This window comes from Trematomus bernacchii, unplaced genomic scaffold (genome assembly GCF_902827165.1).
Source record: "Trematomus bernacchii unplaced genomic scaffold, fTreBer1.1, whole genome shotgun sequence".
Lineage (NCBI taxonomy): Eukaryota > Metazoa > Chordata > Actinopteri > Perciformes > Nototheniidae > Trematomus > Trematomus bernacchii.
The window spans coordinates 1,467,502-1,485,646 of record NW_022988159.1 but is presented as its reverse complement, the minus strand read 5'-3'; the positions used below and the strand labels follow the sequence as shown (position 1 = coordinate 1,485,646).

The 18,145-nt window shown below is 40.2% G+C and overlaps 1 protein-coding gene and 1 pseudogene across 2 annotated transcripts in view; one reads left to right on the top strand and one right to left on the bottom strand.

Moving 5' to 3' along the window:
• The window catches only part of LOC117475891 (chloride channel protein 2-like), a gene marked incomplete at its 5' end in the record, with an annotated part of 70,427 nt that extends 63,598 nt beyond the window's left edge, over positions 1-6,829 (top strand). For both annotated transcript variants that reach the window (XM_034122232.1, XM_034122231.1), the window contains 2 exon segments: positions 4,150-4,236; positions 6,410-6,829. In XM_034122232.1, coding sequence (XP_033978123.1) covers positions 4,150-4,236; positions 6,410-6,604 — 282 coding nt within the window.
• A 5,373-nt stretch (positions 6,830-12,202) lies between these two features.
• LOC117475929 lies at positions 12,203-18,145 on the bottom strand (annotated as a pseudogene).

The window sequence follows — 18,145 nt, the reverse complement described above, 5'->3', positions numbered from 1 at the left end:
CATGTTACACACACAATAACATGCAGGTGAGATGACTTTTGGTAAAGTAATTAACTGTAAAATAACTGTAACAACCTACCTCGTTGGCTGCATGCTCTGAAAACAGAGGGAAGTACTCTTGAGTCCTTGTAACTTTATTAGTATAAACTTGAGCTTAAACTAACGGAGCTGTAAAGTGACGTGAGGTTGGATTTTAAGATGAATCTTAATCTGACACACAAGAAATATTGCAACAAGAAATTATGATTACACCTTTTGTACTGAGCTTGGCTATCCCAACAACTTAAAGTGAAGCTCAACATGAAATGCTGAGAATGAGTTTTAACCCTTGCAGACTTTACAACAGTTGACAACAATACAAACCCTCCAGAAGTGACCTTCCCTTATATCAACAAATGAAAAACTAGGTGTGATTGTCCAGCTTGTAAATTATGCATTTAAAAAGTGATTTTCAGTCTTGTATATGTTGGTTAAAAAGGGCCTGACTGGACAAAGTTAAACTTGGTTCGGCCCAAAGGTTACAAAGTCCTCTAAAACTTGTTACTTAAAACATTATATCAAATGTTCTTACATCAGTTCGATGAGTTACTGCAAATGGCCGTAAATGTCACACTAAATGTCATTTGAGATAAATCAAAATGTAAGAAAGAAAGTAAGAAGAAAGTTTATTTTTATTTGGGCGTATCTAAGTTTTAAACTATCATTTAAAGAACACTTACATTACATCCTTTTCCCCCGTGGTTTTCACTTAAGATTAAACACCAAACATGACCCAATGATTCAGGGCAGAAACTGGCATCACTGTGGTGATCATCAATACGTTTTCAGCCCTTTTTAAATCAGCGAATTACATTTAAATCTGATGTGAACGGGCTGAATTAAAGGTGAGCAGACTCAGACTGCTTTTATATCTTATTTTAGAGCTACTTTCTAACAGATTGCTCGCCTAAAAACACGTAACAATCTTTGTCTTGGCACAGCGTTCTGTTGCTTGGCACGGTGGGATCAATTTCAGATATCCCAAATGTCCGTTCTGTCAAAGCAAAAACGTCTCATTAAAAACTAAACGGGGTCTGGAAGTAAAACTCCAGTTGGCATCAATCTTGCAACCGTTGTAATCCACCGTTGAAGTTTTTTTGACTTCTTGCTCTTTTTTTTTGCTTTTAGCTGCACTCCCCCGACAGTCACTTCAGTAATGGAGCGGAGATTCAATGAAACTTTAATGACCCCCGTGGGGACATGGAGTCGTTGCATCAGCAAATACAGTACTAATAGGGCAGAGAGTAGAAACAGAGCAGAAACGGGTCAAAGAAACGTGCCAAAACAAAAGTACTTTTTCAACTATTTGAAAGTATAAATGCCAGAATAAAGACACGTCTGGCACCGACGGCACTTCAGAAGCCACCGAACTATTTGGCTTTGTGGTTTTTGTGATGGGTGCTGCATACAAATGAGTCATATGAATTCCTCTATTATGAAGCACTCAAACGAAGCTGCCTACATGATTATATAAAACACGTTTGAAAGTGGAGAGTATTGCCTGATGTTTTTCCCTAACAGCCCTGATAGCGACAAGTCATGGAATTTTGCTTTCTTCAGTGTCTGGAAAAGCACGTCTCTCTGAGTACTATATTTCTTGCAAAGCAGTAAAGAGCCTGCTTCCTGTGCTTCTTTAAGAGTGCCATCTGTTACGGCGGGCAGCAAGTCAGTGGACTTCATGACGAGCATTTGGAACTGTCAACTCTGTCCAGTGTGATACTTATGTACATCAGTATTGACCTACATCCCCCCTTTAATATAACCAGGCTCATCTAACGAACGGCGCGTAGCGGAGGTGGGCTTTAAGCCACCATCCACAGTGTTTGCTACAACAAGAGTAAGGAGGTTTTGCAGGATATGACTTACAGAAAACTGTTTATTTTAAAGGGGAAATGTTGGGATTCACAAGATGAACTCGTGCACATGACTTCAAGTCTATTATTAGATAGTGTTCTTGACTTTAATCCCCCTTTTTTATGAGACTCTTAACATCTGCCGCCTGCGTTCGACCCCATTCATGAGACAGCTGTCAGGTTAATGTGCGGTCGACAGCGTTATTAGAGCCTCCCGTCTGCATGTAGACCTCCATACACATCCCTGATGAACATTATATTAACATACAAATGATTACCAAATAAAGGTGTGCTTCAGTCATCAGCCAGGTCATCAGTAAAGTGTCAAAGCGTGAAGTGAGACGTTTGTTGTGGAAAGAAATATCACATTTGACGCAATCCTAATTACAGATTTTGACAAACGAATATTAAACTGTTAAACACAGAGAGAGAGATCAATAAAACACAAACAGAAATATGGTTGAGATGAATTATTATTCAGTTGCGCAACAACAAACAATAATCTCTGAGTAGCATCACCTTGCTTCAACAGCAACCAATCGCAGAAATGTCCCCACAGACTAGAAAGATCTGGTGTGCTTTATACACGTAAAACACACGTGAACATACACTTGAAACATACGTGGCACAGATAGTTGATATGTTAATGTGTTCCAGCAGTGGAAAGGTCATTATCTCATGACGTCTTTAGGAGTCTTGCAGGATATGAGTTATCCAATGAATAAACTATATATACGTTTGCACATGACCACATACAATGTTCCTTACATTGACTAACACACCAACATCCTTATCATTTCTTAGCTAATGCATGCTGGATATGAACCACTAACTAACAAGAAAGTCTTGTTAGTTAGACCTCCCTTGGACTTCCTCTGACCTTGGCCAATTTACTTAACATGGGTACGTCTACTGATAATAGCGGAAGAGGCAATGGAGCCTCTCTGACCTGTGTTACCTTAATAAATAAGCGAGAAACACGCTGTGATAAGGAATCTGCCATAACAAAACCAAAAGAATATTATTGCGATATTCATGTAACATTGAAAGAAATGGGTTATACTATCAGTCAACTGCATTTGGAAGTGCACTTTGTTGTGCATTTGGTTATTTTTGGCAACTAAATAACAATTAAAATACAAGTTTAGTGAAGTAGAGAGAGAGACTGCAAACATTACTTTACAAAAGCAAAAATAAATGATAAAATAAGTTGAAAAGGAGAAGCTGATAATAATTTGGGTCCTTTTTTTAAATGTCCCGATACCCAACCTTAAGTGAACACTAGGAGGAAAACATTTATGGTAATTTTAGAATACATTATTACGAAAGATGATGAAATAATCCAATAAAAGAAATAGGGCAAATGTAGATTCTCTGTAATCGGTACCAAATTACAAAGTTATTTTTTGAGGAAACTTCAAAGAGATGAGGTTTGATGATCCCTTGTTATGTTTGAAGTGTCCTCATAAGGAACCTAGATTTCACAAATCCTACAAAACGGTATTAATTTGTTTTAAGTCTTTTTTGTATCTTTTAACGCTATAAAATCTTTCTTTGGAGATAGTTTACAAAGCTGAAATGGACCACATGTTTATATAGTTAGACATTTTAAGTTATGCAGATGGTGCTTGCAAAAAAAACACCAAATTGCAGTGGTCGTATCCCATTAAGCAGATCACATGACCCGTTGAGTGAATCCATTTGTGAATGAACTTGTCAGCGTTGGATAATTGAAGTCAGTGGAGCATCTGAGCCTCATTTTCTGTAGAAAGCAGGAACTTGTTTCAAGTGTTATAATGTTATACTGTTAGACAAACATCACTCGTCCCCGGCTTGAGCTTCAACATCAGGATCCATGTGTTTGTGATCCTCTCCAGAATGGAAGTAGTCATCACATACAGAGCATCAACTAGTTCCTGAGCAGTGTCCTTCACATGCTGATATCCAAGAGAGGGAGTTACACAGTCACAAGATGGAGGAATAGAAAGCAGTATTCAATGTTTAGTTCAGATTAGCTCCACGTCAGAAATGATCATGCTTGTCATATGTCTATCTCCATAGAGGCTGAATCATCATGTTAATCACATAGCTATCATATGCCTCAAACAGTCCTGATGCTCTTCTAGGTAATCATACATCCTGTCATGTTCACAGCTACAGTTGGGATACCTTTGTTAGCATGTGTACTCTCACATTGAAAGAGGACATTCAGTGTTTTCCCAACACATACTTATGGTTCTTTGGTGTTTCCCTGCAGACCCACACCATCTTCTCCCTGCTGGGACTCGACCACGCCTACGTCACCAGCATCGGACGCCTCATCGGGGTCGTCTCCCTCAAAGAGGTAAGGGTCCCATTACAGCTCTTTCACATATGTTTGCTAACCCATCATGGACATGTTGTGGATTGGGTTCTTGACTTGCTTCACAGGGAAAGACCATGCAGCTTGTTAACGATCGGATATCCTACATCCATATGTAGAGAAACCTCGTCTCTTATAAGAAGCTCTAAGACTGCCATTAATTACACAGGAAGCGCATTTGCTGCTTCTTTATTATTGTCAAATCACTGTGAATGTCATCAGTGCTGTCACTGTGCTGCACACACACACACACACACACACACACACACACACACACACACACACACACACACACACACACACACACACACACACACACACACACACACACACACACACACACACACACACACACACCTCCTCCCTCTGCCTGTCATCTACAGACAAAAGGCTGCTTAATATTGCCGTCTCTATCTATTGTCTCCTGCCTCACAAAACAACTGAAAAACCTCCTCGCTCTTTTGTGAATTGGCCGGGCAGTGAGAGAGGATTGTTGCCGAGTGCACCGCCGCTGCCTCGCCCTGACATTTAGGCTGTTTTGTTCTTGGCTCCAGCAGCAGATAAAGCCGTCTGCCAAACAGACACGCAGTTACATCACACACTGCACAGAAGAAGAATGATTCAAGTGCGTTATTTCCACCCTGCAGCATTCAGACGCTGCTCTCTTTACTCTGGACCTGTAGCACCGAGACCCTTCAGAGAGAACACAAGCCAACAGAAACCTCAGTTCTACGCTCACACTCAGAAATAAGAGAGATGGGATGAGAGTAGAGAATCCTGATCAAAAGCTCCAATGTGCTGATCAGGAAGAATGTTGTATAAGACTTTAAATATATGTTTCCTTATTTATTTAAAGTCAATTTAAACCCAAGGTGTTCTGATCATTCAAAACAGAAGATGGGCAAAGCTTGTCTTCCTTTTCCCTACCAAATTACAAAGTTATTTTGTCAGGAAACGTCAAAGAAATTAGGTTTGGAGTGTCCTCAGAAGCACTCCAGATTTCACAAATCCTACAAAACAGTCTCTGTAAATCAGGGTCTGATTTAGTGTAAAATAGACCGTAAAGCAACATTTAGTTTGTTTGATTAGGGCAATGCTTCTCAAACTGGTGGTCCGTGAGTATATTGGTAAAATTTCACATTTGAAATAAATAAATACATTTAAGTTTTCCGCACTCTCGCGGGAATATCTCCGTAATGGAGCGAGCTTAAGTTTTCCTTCGATTGCATGATACCGCCCAGCGCCACACCTTCATCACACATGTTGCGATTTGTAATCTGTTCTAGAAAAACAATGTGATTTTGGATATTTGTGGAGTTAGGTGGTCCGCGAGTATTTTTTTATTGGTTAAGTGGTCCTTGGTATGAAAAGGTTTGAGAAACACTGGATTAGGGGGTTTTAGTTTAATTGTATACAAGTCTTTTTTCTAGCCAAGATGGCGACCCTTGTCCAGCGCTCTGCACTCAACTTGAGTTCTTAAAAGTGTGCATATTACCATACTTTTGGACGCAAATGAAATAGCAAATGTACAGAATATATTTACGCACATTGAGACACAGAAGCAGTTTAGTCCCTTGAGGTTAGGATCTTAAAACCCGTTGCGTTGTGGTCGGTTAGGGCAGACGAATCGTACATGGCTTCATTGGGGTGCTTCCTGCTTGACTGCCTGGTCTTTATCTCTCTTTGCCGGCTCAGGAAGAAAGCCCTCAGGATTACAAAAGACCCCCAGAAACTGTTCTGTCTGGCAGGCGGTACCGCAGCATGTGGACAGAAACCAGACTCAGGGACAGTTTCATCCCACAGGCAATAAGACTGAACACCTGAGCTCTGTAAAGTGCCCCGATACACATTCATCTGTTTGTCATCTTGCTATCTACTTATCTATATAAATAGTTATCACCGCAATAAACCGTATTTCATTTTGTCTTAATGTACATTATTTAATTTCATATTCTGTTCTTGTTCATATCATATTCTATTGACATGTATAGAGACTTCTTGCACTATTTAGTATTTGAGTATATATGTTGCATCGTTGGAGGAGCTCGGTTCATACGTCATCATTGTCTTTCTACACTGTAGCTTTGTGCATATGACAATAAAACCTTTGAGTCTTTGAATCTAAACCTCTCCCCCCCCCCCCCCCCCCCCCCAGCTGCGTAAGGCCATCGAGGGCTCGGTGACGGTGAAGGGGGTGAAGGTGCGCCCCCCTCTGGCCAGCTTCAGAGACAGCGGCACCAGCAGCAGCGAGAACGAAGCCACGGAGCTCCACAAGCTGTGGGACCGCCACAAGAGTCTGTCTCTGCCCCGAGAACAGACCCCCTCCGAGTCCGACGAGAAGTCCCAGTGAGGAGGACGAGGAGGACGAGGAGGAAGAGGAGGAAGAAGAGGAGGACATTGAGATCTTTAAGCTCCCAAAGTAACAAAAAATGCAAAAATCCTCAGGGTTTAGGATCAATATTTCATTCTGGAAAGAGTCCTGTTCGCCTCACAGTAACTCCTCATTCCTCTCCTCTTCCCTCTCCTCTTCCTCTTCCCTCTCCTCTTCCTCTTCCCTCTCCTCATTCCTCTTCCCTCTCCTCATTCCTCTTCCCTCTCCTCTTCCCTCTCCTCATTTCTCTTCCCTCTCCTCTTCCCTCTCCTCATTCCTCTTCCCTCTCCTCATCCCTCTTCCCTCTCCTCATTCCTCTCCTCTTCCCTCTCCTCTTCCTCTTCCCTCTCCTCTTCCTCTTCCCTCTCCTCATTCCTCTTCCCTCTCCTCATTCCTCTTCCCTCTCCTCTTCCCTCTCCTCATTCCTCTTCCCTCTCCTCTTCCCTCTCCTCATCCCTCTTCCTCTCCTTCTTCCTCCCCTCATCCCCTCCTCTTCTCCTCCATGTCCCACTGTGTTTCGAGGACTCCCCACACGAGTCTTGCACTGACACTCCTTTGGGGTAAAAAGAGTTCAAATCTTTCAAAAATAAAAAAGGGATTATTGTTTTGTTAGGCAGCTCGTGTTTATCTGTAGATCAAAGTCTGGACCTGCAAGAGTAGAAACTAAGCAACGATGACAAGGAAGAATAACGTGTATGTGTATGTGTGTGTGTGTGTGTGTGTGTGTGTGTGTGTGTGTGTGTGTGTGTGTGTGTGTGTGTGTGTGTGTGTGTGTGTGTGTGTGTGTGGTGTGTGTGTGTGTGTGTGTGTGTGTGTGTGTGTGTGTGTGTGTGTGTGTGTGTGTGTGTGTGTGTGTGTGTGTGTGTGTGTGTGTGTGTGTGTGTGTGTGTGTGTGTGTGTGTGTGTGTGTGTGTGTGTGTGTGTGTGTGTGTGTGTGTGTGTGTGTGTGTGTGTGTGTGTGTGTGTGTGTGTGTGTGTGTGTGAGTAAATGTGAGCGTGCATGACGAGGGTAGCAAACGACTATTTCTTATAGGATTGTTTTAGTTATTGTGTTCCAGCGCTTTGTCTCTGATCAGGTGGTCTGGGTTGAACTGGAATTTGCCATTGCACCATTTTATTTTGTGAAACTCCACGACAGTTTGTCCCGTTAACGAACACTGGACCGAGGGGACGGATGCCTTAGTTTGCATTTCTCTTGTTTCCATAATACCTCTCTTTCTCTCCGTGGGTCTCATGTCTTCACTGAGACGCGTCAGTGGAGAGTGAAGTCTATGCATGCCTGTTGGGCCCAAACACTTGTAGCTGTTTTCCCCCATAACACACACTCCTTTCATCCTGTGTAGCCTTACATTGCAACGACACATAGAAACACACACACACACACACACACACACACACGCACGCTCTCAGAGAGTCTTGTCTAAATATAGCTGTTAATAACCGCTGCAGAGATGGAGAGGGAGGAAGGAGGGAGAACGGAGAGCAAATGGACGGCTGAATGAAGACACCATTACCTAACCAGCTGCTCGGGGGCTCTCATCAATCTGCCTTTGAGCGCCATGTTAGCTAACCTCCATTACTACCAGACACAGAAGAAGCCCAGCAAGTAAAGGACGTAACGGGCAGACTATGTTCCCAACATATATATATATACGGCAGCACGTGATAATATGTGAGCAGAAGAAGCAGCTGAACACTCCTGTAGGTTCGTTTCTCACCCTTACTTTAGTGTAGACTTTGTATATTAACATAAAACCATTAACCAATTTGATTTAACACCCCTTTAAACAATGTCTCTGGTTAACATGGATAACTGCAGTGAATATACAAAGGATAGACGATGAACATGTGGGTGTGTCCTCTCTAATGTACCAACACAATACCCAGGAGTTACAAAGTTGACTAAACCACTTAAAAATTAAATTAAAGTAGCGATCAGTAACGTTCAAATACCTACTGTGGAGGAAACCGTGAGGTCTTGAGGCGATCAAATGTAAAACACAATATTTTTTGACGGAGGAAAGTAGTGAATCGGTCCGATTTGACTCGACGGGAGGTACATGCATACAAAGACCTGATCCTTTGAGATTAACTGACACTACTGCGTGGTCGAAGACGTGTTTGAACCATTAATACATGTACCTTGTTCACCAGTATGAAGCTTAACTATTGCAGAAGAAAGAAAACCGAACGTAAGCGCGTTGTCGAATCTGTCGTTCAACCCTAAAAAATGCTCTCCTCTTACCTCCACGAGCCATTGCTATATGATGTTTCTCACGTGAGTCTGAAACTGGAGCCATGACAGATTAACGTCAGCTGGTTTCTGATTCGCAAGCATGGCAGATAATGTTTAAGTACTGCGTGTTTAATTATTCATGTCTACTATAAAACTCCAAGCCATGGACAGAAAAACATCGATTTGTTTTCGCTCTCTCCATCGTTCCTCCACTGCTGAACACATCCCATAACACACACTCCCTTTTTCTTTGTCCACTACTACCTGCAGAATCTCCTTACCTCCTCTAACTTCATCCGAATCAGACGCGTTGCATGGATTTGATTTCCCGTGGTGTCTTGTAGATCAGCACGACTTTCGCATGACAAGAGTGCATGTGAGACTTAGTTTTATATGATCAAAATGTACCAAAAACTACAGTTTGACGGTTATGAAAATGGGACTAATGGATGATATGTTTGTGCCTGTGTGTGTATGTCTCCCCTGCACCCTGTTCTCTACTAAAAGCCCCATGATTTCACTTTTGAATTGGCCTCTTCACCTCACACACACACGGAGCTTTATTCACTGACGACCTGGGGGTGAGCTGTTTTAGCAAACGTAAGCTTCCAGATCAATATATTTAACATCATGACTGTATTGTAAAATGATAATTTAATGTCTTAACCAATCTGAGAAATGAATGAAATGAGATTTGGGTGGGGGTTTGTTTTGTGGTATTTGTTGAAGATTTAAGAGATTGATTTTAATGTTGCTGTGTAAAACATTTCTACTAAGACGTTTATTTGCAAATAACACGATAGCGGGGTAAAGGCTTCAAGCGGCTGCTGGACAGAGAGGAAAAGACCCCCAAAAAAAAGCATGTTCGTACTACAAGTGCCTGCATATACTATATATACATGGGAATAAGCAATGCAGACACTTTTCACACACAGATACTTTCTTTATTTGTTATTTTTCATCCATTCTCATCGTCCTGCCTTCAGCCCGAGCCTCGACATGTCACACGTTGTTCATCTCATCTCGCAGATATAAGCCGATGCATATTTATTAGTCTGTATTAATCAAAGTAGAAATTATTGTTTTTTCTCCTTCCTTTTTATGGATGATCTACTTGTAGGTAATCGATTTGTGCAATAACTGTTGTTCATCTCACTCTGTAACCCCCCCCCCCCCCCCCCTTTGTTCAACTGAATGCAAGATAACCTTATTTTTGTAAAGAAAAACCTGAAAAGTGTAAAAATATGTTTATGTATATGAGGAGAACTGACGCTCACACAGGTGATATTTCAACGATGATTTAAGGGGGGAGGGTCTCCTAAAAGCCTCAATAGAAACTCACTACAATCAACCTTAAGATGTTAAAGGACAGTTTGAAGATGTTGGTGTTGTTTAAGAAAATAATATACGTTTTATTTTGGCTGTTAGGAAACATTCCCCCGTCTGGTCTTTAAAAGGCGTTGTGGTGAATACTGCTGCTTGACCTGTAGCTGGCGCTCTAATAAAAGCCCCTTCTCCCCTCTTCTTGAATGCGAGGGGATTTGATAAGACCAGACCCTCTTCTGTTGAGGGTTTTCTTATTTGTTATCCACGCTTTAGGGACTTACTTTGTACTGGAGGCCTCCACTACGGCAACCCCAGAGGGCCAAAACAGACGGAGCTCCAGAGCTATTTTTCACACGGAGAAATGAAACATTGTTTTGTATATCAGGGATGAATAAATGAGATTTTAACAAACTGTTTTTGTGTTTTTTTTATATCTCTGAGGACTGTAGTTCTGCAGCTGTGTGTCCCGTCGGTAACAGCTGGAAAACACCTGGGTGGGTTTGTTTTAGTGTTGCTCCGATAATCCCAGGCGGAAAGCAAACGCAGTGATGTCGCAATAATGTTCACGTTTTATTTATAGAGATGAAAGGAACATTTTTGCTCCTTACTTTAAACCCCATCATTCATTCTGCTCGAATCTACCTCAGTGAAAACACAAGGTGTCTTTATTACTATTAACCCTTAAATGGGCAATCACCTTGAAATATAATTTAATATTGATTGATTGGAATTTACTACTTTACGCCCGTATAAGACCCATAACCCATGTTTCACTGCTATTATTACACATTAATACATCCCTATGACACCACGACACCCATATTACTCCGTTACTACACCCATATTACACCCATATTACTCCGTTACTACACCCATATTACACCCATATTACTCCGTTACTACACCCATATTACACCCATATTACTCCGTTACTACACCCATATTACACCCATATTTCATCCATATTACACCCTTGTTAAACCCATATTATACCCATGTAACACCCATATTACACCCATATTACTCCGTTACTACACCCATATTTCACCCATATTACTCCGTTACTACACCCATATTACTCCCAGATTACTCCGTTACTACACCCATATTACTCCCAGATTACTCCGTTACTACACCCATATTACTCCCAGATTACTCCGTTACTACACCCATATTATACCGTTATATCATCAATTGTACACATAGAAACAGCCCGTCAAAGGACTGCATTGATTTAGAATCGATGCCTCACATTACATGACATTTATTGAAAAGTAATGAGGCTTTTCAACAACACCTCGTGCAGCTCTTCAGTAATACAGCTTTCTGAGCCCAAATGGCTTTTTTCTCTAGTATTCGTTCTTCCCCAGGAGGAGTGTGAGTGCAACAGTTGGCGGTAACGATCTGCACAAACACACAAACACACACACATACACACACACACACACACACACACACTTTTTCTCTCCATCCTGGACAATGTGTTCTGTTCTCCGTCTGTCGCTTCCTCGTTCACACACACACACACACACACACACACACACACACACACACACACACACACACACACACACACACACATGCATTATGTTGTTTTTCTGTGTTTGAATAGAGGAGAGCATCTGGACCTGTGATGGTGGAGGAGAGTGCAGAGCTTATTAAATACATGTTTGCAGTTTTATTTGTAGATATATATACGTAGTGTTTGGATTTTATATAATTACAAATGTTGAGAACTAATGATGGGATCTATCATCAAACAGCTATCAGTCAGCTGTTGTTGCTTGGTTGCATAACTGTAATGGCCCTTGTGATAGAAAGCCAATATTGTAATGATGAGATACATATACTAGCCTATTTCCAAAAGCACATTCATTCATTCATTTGATAAACAAGTTGGTTTTGTATTCATCTTATTATTTTATTTGATAAAACTCAGTTTGAAACAACAGACAGCTGTAATTGTACAAATGCCAGCCCTAAAAATATTTATACACACATAAGAAGTAAAAATGTGTACATGATACTACAGTATATAACATGTGTATTATTATATATACAGTGCCTTTAAAAGCTTTATCAGTGATCATTAAATACTATAATTAAAGCTGTAGTATCTGAGAGCGTTATGAGGTCAAAGGTGAGCTTCACTGCGGTAGTTTTTGACCCCCAGAGGCTCCAGGGTCCGGCGGACGCTCACCAGCAGGGAGCCGTCGGGGTTAAAGGTCGCGCTGACGGACAGGGGGTCCATGTCCTCTGGAAACACGGACTTATGGGTAAATGTGTTGCTGACGCTGCCATCATCCAGCACCTGAGAGGCAGAAGAGAAAACAGGACTTTTCATGATATTTTATGACTTTTTTATTGGACAAATTACTCAATACTATGGCGCTGATAAATTACTTTTTACTATTGTTTTCATGTGACCCACAACTGTACAAACACACACACACACACACACACACACACACACACACACACACACACACCTTCTGGGCATGGATGACAACATGGTGGTTGAAGGCCATCACGGCGATGTCGTGCGGCTCAAACTGCCGCAGGTCAGCTGACAGGAGGTAGCAGTCGCCCAGGCAACGCACCGCTCCACCTGACCCCGTCACAGCGCCCCCTACAGGAGCTAAAGAGCAACAACAGGAGGCTTTTCATTACACACCACATTTACTGATACTGAACTATTGTTTTCTTATAACGTTTATGACAAACAATACCATTTATTTTACATAACTTTTTTACAGCATACTTTTTGTATTAATTCTTAAGATTTGGGGATTTTTATGATGTTTTACGACATACTGTAATTTGATTTTTATGTGACTTTTAATTACATATTGCACTATTACTTTCTAGTGACTATTTTATGACAAACTATATGAAGACTTTTCACGACATACTATCCTTTTCAATGACTTTTAATGACTGAAAATACTATGACTTTTTAAGGATTTTTATGTATTTATTAGGGCTGTCAGTCGATTAAAATATTTAATCGCGATTAATCGCATGATAGTCCATAGTTAATCGCGATTAATCGCAAATTAATCGCACATTTTTTATCTGTTCTAAATGTACCTTAGAGGGATATTTTTCAAGTTTTTAATACTCTTATCAACATATGAGTGGACAAATATGCTTTATATGTTTGTTTATTATCATTTGAACAATGACAAATATTCTCATGAATATTAAACACAACAACCTGAACATTACAAATATTCGCCTCAATTCAACCTGGAACCTCTCTCATACAATAGTGTGTGTGTGTGTGTGTGTGTGTGTGTGTGTGTGTGTGTGTGTGTGTGTGTGTGTGTGTGTGTGTGTGTGTGTGTGTGTGTGTGTGTGTGGGTGTGTGTGTGTGTGTGTGTGTGTGTGTGTGTGTGTGTGGTGTGTGTGTGTGTGTGTGTGTGTGTGTGTGTGTGTGTGTGTGTGTGGAGACACTGTGATGGATTGTTGGAGCTATGTGCAGCTCAAGGCATATATGCCTGTGTGTATGAGCTGTGTTGCGCGCACTATCCGTGCTGAGTGTGCTGTCTGGCTACCTGCATAAAGTCAAGTGCTCGGCGCAGTTGTCGGCGAAATGTCGCTCCTCTGTTTTCATTGAAACAGCTCCTTATATCCGTTAGCTCAGCTAGCTAGCACCAGATGCTAACAACAACACGTAAGGTGTGCTTCGCTCGCGCCACACATACACACACCCTCCCGGTCCTCCCGATGGCCAGTCCGGGGCTGCCGGTGAGCGTGGAAGTGTGGTCTGCCACAAGCGGGCAGCAGGAGCGGGGCTGTCAGCATCAGCTTGTAGATGGTATTTTAAACTCGATGCGCTCTGAAACTACGGCGGCCGAGGACAAAAAATACACATGCGTTAATCGCGTTAAAATAATTAGTGGCGTTAATTTTTTTTTGCGTTAACGCGTTATTAACGCGTTATTAACGCGTTATTAACGCGTTAACTTGACAGCCCTAGTATTTATACTATAGCATTTTACTTTTACGAAATGCTATCGTATGACTTTTATGACGTTTTACAAGATACTTTACTATAACTATTGTATTACTTTTTATCAGATACTAGACCAGCGGTTCCAAACCTTTTTCAACTCAGGGCCCACTTAAGAATCACAAATGTTTTCGCGGCCCACATTCAACCATAAACAATACGGAGGCTAAATAAAGTTCGGGTCAATTCAGAACATGTGACATGCTGTAAATCCAGTAGAACAGACCGCTGTCAAGGACTGTAATGACCGTTGCTAAGGACTGTAATGACCGTTGCTAAGGACTGTAATGACCGTTGTTAAGGACTGTAATGACCGTTGCTAAGGAGGATCAAGAAAGAGAAAGGAAAAGAGGTTAAAATTAAAAAAAGAAATCTTAAAAATGAAAATGTTTCCACACAAATCATAATGTTTTGCCGATTATTTGGCGGCAAATATTGAATTTACATTTACAACCTTTAATATTTAATTTGGGCTTTTAGATGAAGACCTCACACAGTTAATAAATACAGCTATTCTTCTGGCTAAAATACATATTTTTAAAAGTCAATCAAGGAGTAATCTTAATTTAAGGTGTTTGAAAAGTAGATTAAAAATTTCTTTCGGAAAAAATGATTGTCACAAAAAATCAAAGGCTCAACACGCCATGACATGGGAAACAATTAGCTCTATCGAAGAGTGGGATTAAAGGAACGATAAATCAATATGCTTGCCATGTTGTGTTTTTGGTGGTTTTTGGTTGTCAACCTATTTTTGTTTGTGAAATGTTGAAGTGATCCTACTGACTGTATCTTTATTTATTTTGTTTAATTTTTGTCTGAGACGGGAATGTCATATCCTATATGTTATAATGTCCAGGTTTGTGTCTTTAGCCTGTACAAAAAAATACAAATAAATACAAAAAATGATTTGGTGGCCCACTTGCAATGCCTCCGCGGACCCACAGGTTGGGAACCGCTGTACTAGACAATGACTTTTAACGACAAACTCTACTATGACTTTTTAAGACTTTTTAAGACCTATGACTACTCTTGAATTTTCATGAAATATTATACTATGAATTTGTATGACTTTTTATGACATACGTTACTTTTTTACACTGTACTATAGACTTCCAAATACATGTTTATGATGTACATTACATTACATGTCACTATCTACTATACCCCTCCTTTTTTATTTGTTATCAAAAACATTTTTTTTAAAGCTTTATACCCCAAATCAGCCCTTTTGAAACAGGAAGTGAAACAGAGGGATATGAGGCATGGCTAGAATGGGTGATCTGTTTGGTATTTTGAGCAAAACACTTCATAGACATGTTTTTTATATATTTGTATATATCTGAGACCTATGCTATTGCTTAAAAATAGCATGATAGGTGACCTTTAACATTGAACTAAAAATAGCTAACTTTGGTATCTGGACCGGTTTCAAAAAGATAAGGAAGTGTTGCCAACCCCTGTCATGATAAGGGGACACAAATAAAAACATGTGAATTAAAAATAACATAAAAGATGTGGGTCAAATGGAGGAAATGCAGATATGGGAAAGTTACAAATGTTATTGAAATAAAGTTAACTAACCATTTCACAATCAGTTGTACATTTTACACTATTTATTCATGCATTATGTCTTTTACAATGTCTTTTGTATTTAATATATGACACTTCCAGGTCCTTATGTTGGAGCAGAGCGGTATTGTCTCAGTTGTTGATGAGAACACACAGATCATTAAACACCAGGAGAGACTGAAGCTCCTATATCTGGCTGTAAATGTGTTTTAGTACCAGAGACTATCTCTCATTAAACAACAGACTCAGCGGGAGCATAAACACGTGTGAGCCTTTGATATTAAAGTACTAAAAACTACCAAATGGGTAAATGAAATCAAATGTATAACCTGATTATAGATTATGCCATGATTTAGTCACACCAGTAATAAAGCTTATTTTATTGCGGTTGTTACGCCAGAACTGTTTTATTCTTCCTGTGTTTTACAGCCTAACATCCCCCCCTCTCACACCTTGATATGATGTCTCTATTCGACAGAGTAGACGGAGCCAAGCAGACTCTCTGAAACGCAGCTTCTTCCTCTCTGTGGCATTACTATTCAACCCACACCTTCAAATACACCTGCCTCCTTCCTGATCAAGTGAAAGCCTCTCTACCCTGTGCCTTAAAAACATGCTGAAATGAGCAAGGCACTAAAGCTGTTTCCTGCTCCAGCACATCTGAAAAGCAGGATGATGCGAGAAAGGCTAATTTAAACTACTTTAATGTAACTTTTTTTAAATGAAATAAGGTTTTTAAATATTAGCAATCGGTACAAAACAGGGTTATGTTGGAACAAAAAACCATCTGATCTTTTCCATTCATTTTGTTCACATGTTTACTTCATAACTACCTTCCCCTTGCATAACGAGAACATTTTGTTTCGTTATTTTCATGTAGCTTCAGGACAACATCATGCATGTCACCATTAAGAACATATTTAAGACCCTTTTAAAGTCACTTTCGTTAGTATTTTATAGCTGCAGTTGATTAAATCTGCTTGTCTTCAATAGTGTTTTATTGTCAGAGTTTATAGATGTGTTATCTTCACGGTCTACTCTTTAATTTCTACTCATGTCCAATGCCTTGTTTTGTTTAGTTTTGTATGCTGCTGCAACGCAAGACATTCCCAATTTGGGTTAACCCTCTTATCTTATCTTTAACACATTTGTAATATCATCATGTCTCCTTCTTTACGAAAATAAAGGAGCATTACGTGAACAAAATAGTAAATGCTCCACATTGTAATATGCATGTCCATGTTTGTACTAGTGTTTTTCTTTTTAAATGTTTTTAAATATTTTGAGATTTGACGGAGCAGGGTGTACTTGTATTAGTTATTTTATTAGAGAGGTGTCTGTTGTCTGTGTTTGTTTTTTAGAGTGTGTCAGGATGGATGTTTTTATCTGCAAACTAAATCTACCTACGGGTACAAATAAAGACCCTGAACCTGAACCTGAGTTAACCCTTAGATGCATAAGTGGGTCTTTTTTGACCCGGTGAGGTGGTTTTCTTAGAGTATCTTTGTAATTACTTTTTTTTTATCATTTCATATTCCAGCTATTCCTCAAAAAACATGTTTTGGATATCATGCCATTCTAATTTTAAATTTACATTTTATACATTTTAAGAAATTGTAGTTTTTGTATCACTACCCCAAGCTTCCATAAGTGGGTCAAAAATGACCCGCATGCATTTTCTATGGAATCCTCTGGGAAAACGTTTTTTTTCAAAATGTAAAAGAAATTTCTAAAATGATAAATAGTGAAAAATTAAATATAAAATATTTCTAGTGTGAACCAAAATATAATACTAAATATTATACAACAGATTTTTCTTAACCAAAATGACAAAAATTGCATAAAAACACATATTATTCTAATACGGGTCCTTTTTGACCCACTTATGGAAGAGTGTAGGGTCCAGTCACTCGTGCATCTAAGGATTAAGAAGTTTAGTCAGTACTTCTACTTTTACCAGAGTATCTGTACTTCTACTTGAGTAAAGGATGTGTGTACTTTTGCCATCGTCTGCTCACCAGTGTGTCCATAAGAGGATCTGCTGCTGAGTCTGCTTCCAAAGGGGGTCGAACAGACGGGACCCCCGCTGCTCTCCTCTCCAAACAGACTGGAGCCATCAGCAGAGTCGAGAAACGGCTCGTAGATCGGATCCAAAGAGTCCGGACAATCCTCCCAAAGATCCCTCAGACCGGAAGGAGCTGGAGGTGCTGTAACGAGAAGACGAGCGGTACGACGAAGAAGATCTGCGGCTGGACGAGGACACCGAGGCCATGGCAGAGGATAATGCACACACTGGGGGGGAAGAAACTCAAAAAACTTGTTGGCTAATCAGAATAAACACTGACTAAATCAAAAAAGTGTTTTACCAACAGCT